The sequence below is a fragment of the Microcebus murinus genome, chromosome 1, assembly GCF_040939455.1.
Source record: "Microcebus murinus isolate Inina chromosome 1, M.murinus_Inina_mat1.0, whole genome shotgun sequence".
Classification (NCBI taxonomy): domain Eukaryota; kingdom Metazoa; phylum Chordata; class Mammalia; order Primates; family Cheirogaleidae; genus Microcebus; species Microcebus murinus.
In genome coordinates, this window is record NC_134104.1 from 43,659,625 (window position 1) to 43,664,501 (window position 4,877).

Consider the following 4,877-nt stretch of genomic DNA (forward strand, 5'->3'; position numbering starts at 1 on the left):
AATTTTAAAATGAACAGAAGATTTAAACAGGTACTTAAACAAAGAAGTATGGATGACAAGTAAGAACTAGAGAAGGTGCTCAACTTCTTCAGTCATCACACTGTAGTCCTTTGTCTTTGTTTTTCCTTGGTTCCTCACCCTTTGCCTACTGGGATTTGTACCAGCTGAAACCTGGGTAGCTATTAATAGTATATGTCCAGATTTGAGCTGTACTTTGCATGAGATAAACAACTTTACTTTGAGTTGGCTCTTGAAAGAAATCTAGATGTCTGGCCACATTAAAATTACATTTTAATTAGCTCAGACACCACCATACTAATCACGATACTCAGACCAACAAATTTTATATGTATAAACTTAGGTTTGCCTGGACATATCACAAGTGTCACCTGTGGAGGAAAATAGTTGCATAAAGAATAATTTCAGTTGGTAAAAGAATTGCCTACAGTTAATGGATGTTCATCATTTTAAAGACTGTAATGACCTGTGGGACAATGTGTCCAAATCCACAGTGCCCAGTTAGAAGAGCTTCACTTTATCTTCCTACAGGAATCTTCAGGTTCTCTTATGGGTATTTCAGTTTTCCACTCCTTCCTCTTCTGGCAAAAGCACACGTGTACCATTGGTTGACTCTTGTGTCCAAAGCAAATTTATATAAACAACATTTTTCTGAGCTTGGGAAATGAAGCTTACAGAATGAATCATCGTGCAAGAAATTACTATCTTTGTTATTGGCATTCCTATGCTATTGCATTCTTTGTGCTTTGGAAAGCCTAACACTATTAAAGGATATTCACAATTTCTTTTAAGGTATGGGTAAGAGAGAAATGGTTTATATAAAACTGGCTTTTTCATAGAGAGTTAAAAATACTGTTTAATTTATAATAATTTTACTTTAGACTTATAAGATGACAGAACCAGTGAGAACTAGAAAGCAAATAATATATTTTCTGTGTATTTTATTTTCATGACTTAATCTGAATACTCATAATAGTTGTAAGCATGATTTTTCTCTTTTAACAATGTTTTATTATCTTGTTAATTTAACTATGATGAATTTATAAGATAAGTTCTGGTGACTTAAAAAGGTAGATAATTTAAAACTAGGTTTAAAGATTTATGTCATGATTTTAATGTAAGCAATCTTTCTGATGGTTAAAATAAAAAAACCCAATCTGTTGAATTAAATATATATTCTGAATCAAACTATTAAGGTATGTCACTTAAATATTAGCTCCTAGATCCTTTCATCTTAGCAATAATTTAAGTAATCACCTTAGTAATGATTTGGATAAATATATCAAAATCCTAATAATGTGTGCAAATATATATAGTAGAAAATATACAGAAAATCTCTCTCCAATGATCAGTTATTACTTCTTAAGTTGCAGTATTTATGACTTAAGTACCAATACTCTAATTGAATTTGAAAATTTTTAGATATTTTGTTATTTAGAATGACATAAAAGGAAACCATATCAAATAAAATACATTTAAACACTGGAATTATTGTGTCTGCCATTTAGATAGCCTGAGCAGGTTCCAATCTTTGACTTTATTTTATTCTGCTTAAAAATTTATGGATAAAAAATATTCTCAATAGTAAAATATGTAAGATTCCCAAGAATTTCCACTGTAATAATTGTAAAAAGAAAGATAAAGCAACTTTTAAATATGTAAAGAAGTTGAGGGTAGTGCTAGTATCTCTCTGAATAGCACGATGATTGTAAAGTAAACATTAAAATCAAATGTTTCATGGAAAAACACAAATGAAAACAGACTTTGAATTTTGAATGACAGAAGAAGGAAATACCAGGGTTCACTTCTTTTAATAAATCCTAGGGTTAAGACAAATATTTATCCCCCTCCCCAAGCCAATGAGCTTTCCCCTTTATTTAGTCTTCAGCCTTTCTCTGATGCTTCCTTTCTCCAGGTTCTTTGCTTTGTCTTTTCTACTCTAAACCATGTATGCATTTATTATTCTCTACCTACTTTTCTTCCTCCTTGTTCTGTTCACCCATCCAAATTTCCCTTCCATCTCTCTGTTAAAATAATAAAAAGTCTCCTGTCCATATACTCCTCTCTTCTCCCTTTGACAACTTTTTTTCTTCCTTTTATTTCATCATATTATGGGGGTACAAATATTGTTAGGGTTACAAATATTGCCCCTGCCACCCCTCCCTGCCCCCGACGTGCCAAAGATACAAGAGTGTCCAAGTATACACCCTTCTCCTCCTCTCCCCTCCCACCTGCCCACCATCAGATAAAAAGTTTGTTTGTTTGTTTGTTTGTTTTTTGACATTTTGGTTACATTGTATATCTTTGCCTCTCCATAAGAAGAGTTAGAGTTATGCCTTTTCCCTCTAAAATGTTCGACCCAATCTTAGGGATGTGGCAAGTCCCTTTGACAACTTTTGTCAAAAATTCTATAGAAAAATATTTACATTTGTCCATGGCAGCAGACAAATGCCAACTATTCTCAATTCTTAGAGTGCTCCATTTTATTTCACTTATCGTTATGTCACCTGTTACTCATTTAATTCTCATTATTCTCTGACCTTAATTCTATTATCAAATGGTAAGTGCTCCCAATAAACCCTCTAATCATTTCCTAATTTCCACACTCATTTGTCTCTGTTCACTCCTTGTTCTACTGTAGCATTTATTTTAGCATGTGGTCCTGTACTTCACTTTGTCCTTCATATACATTTGAATCACTTTGAGAACATTTTCAAAATTAAGATTCCTGGTTCCATTCTTATACTACTGAATATATGCCTACAGTATTACCTTGCAATATATTTCTCACAAACAGCTCTCCCAGAGGATCCTGATGTGTATTCTTTTTCGGGGGAAAAATTGGAAAATAATAGCAGTTTCCTGATTAGTATTCCTTACTCCATTTTCCCCTTCTCGCAAGCTGTTTTCTGCACTACCAAATATTTAATTTAAAAAATGTCTCATAGTGCCAATCCCCATTTGAATAGTTTACAGTGCATGACTACTGCCTAAGAATTAAGGGTCAAGATTCTTAACATGGGATTTAAATCCATTGTTAATGCTGCACCTTCCAATATCTGTCCCTTGATGCTGAATCCTTTTCCCAGACACAGTTTTCCTTACCATGTTCAAACTTGTCCTCGCAAATTCACAAACTTGTCAGCACACGCCTAGAATGTATCTCCTTTTCTCTAAATCCATTAATCTTACATATTTTTTCAATGGAAAGTAATTGTATTTTCATTCCTCTCTTCTATTTCCTAAATAGTTTCCTATAGTTTACTAGTAATAAATAAAATCAAAAGGTGATCTGATAGTTTTATTTGAACTTCCCTACCCCAATTTCAACTTATAGTAATTATTAATGCAGAGTGAATACATATTTTTCACATTTACTGTATTTTATTTCAGAGGACACAAAGTGAGGACATGGAAAAGGAAAATGCAACATTGGTGACAGAATTTGTTCTCACAGGACTTACTCAGCAACCAGAGTGGAAAATCCCCCTGTTCCTGGCATTCTTGGTGATATATCTCGTCACCATCGTGGGGAACCTTGGTCTGATTACTCTCATCTGTAATGACCCTCACCTTCACATCCCCATGTACTTATTTCTTGGCAATTTAGCTTTAACGGATGCTTGGCTATCGTCCACAGTGACTCCCAACATGCTGGTCAACTTCTTATCCCAGAGTCAGATGATTTCTCTCTCTGCATGTATGATACAATTTTTTTCCTTTACATTCAGTTTAACTACAGAAAGTTTTATCTTGGCAGCAATGGCGTATGATCGCTATGTAGCCATATGCAAACCATTACTCTATCCAGTGATTGTGACCAATGAACTATGCATCTGGCTACTAGTCTTGTCATTCCAAGGTGGTTTTCTTCATGCCATGATTCATGAAGGTTTATTATTTAGGTTAACCTTCTGTGATTCCAACATAATTGATCACTTTTACTGTGACATTATCCCTTTGTTAAAGATTTCTTGTACTGACACTTCTATTAATTATCTTGTGCTTTATGTTTTGGCAGCTGTAATTCAAGCATTCACGATTGTGACTGTTATTGTCACTTATACATCTATTCTCTATACAATCTTAAAAAAGAAGTCTCTCAGAGGCATAAGAAAAGCCTTCTCCACCTGTGGAGCTCATCTCTTATCTGTGTCTTTGTACTATGGCCCTCTTCTCTTCATGTATGTGTTACCTGCATCTCCACAAACTACTGATCCAGACAAGGCAGATTCTCTATTTTACACTGTTATAATTCCTTTCTTAAATCCACTTATCTATAGCCTGAGAAATAAGCAAGTAATAGACTCATTGAAAAAAACATTAAAGGGAAAAGATTAGGTCTTGTAGTAATATCTCTTCTCTTTTTCGTAAAACAGTCTCAAAATTTTGCAAGTTAGATGTGGGTGTAATTTTGTACATGTTGAACGTTTTTTGCAAGTGCAATTGTCCTAGATTTTTAATGAATTAAAGTGTTAGTATTTAATAAACTTAAAACATTTTATGTACTTGAAAACATACATAAAATTTTAATTATGTGTCATCTCATACTAGAAGATTTAAAGCAGAAAACAAAAACATTTTACAGGTTATATTTTGTATATTTGTCTTTATAAACACATGAAAAGGTAAAATTTTGTATCTCCTCTGAGAAGAACTTGAGTATGATAAATCATACAGCAAATAGGGCTGAACACTCATATCCCATATACCCTATATTGGTTGCAGGTTTCTGTTTGGGTGAGCTGAGCAAAATCCCAAGAATTCCATATCTACCAAATCCCACTGGCTCCTGGGGTAGACTGATATCAGAGCGAAGCTATTCAATCTTATCAATAAAAGAATGTAAAATACATGTA

At 33.6% G+C, this 4,877-nt stretch overlaps 1 protein-coding gene across 1 annotated transcript; it reads left to right on the forward strand.

Moving 5' to 3' along the window:
- Nucleotides 1-3,408: 3,408 nt before the first annotated feature.
- LOC105872751 (olfactory receptor 5H8-like) lies at nt 3,409-4,419 on the forward strand. Its single transcript, XM_012767015.3, has one exon. The coding sequence runs from the start codon at nt 3,430-3,432 to the stop codon at nt 4,357-4,359; it is 930 nt and encodes a 309-aa protein (XP_012622469.3). The 5' UTR covers nt 3,409-3,429; the 3' UTR covers nt 4,360-4,419.
- Nucleotides 4,420-4,877: the final 458 nt, after the last annotated feature.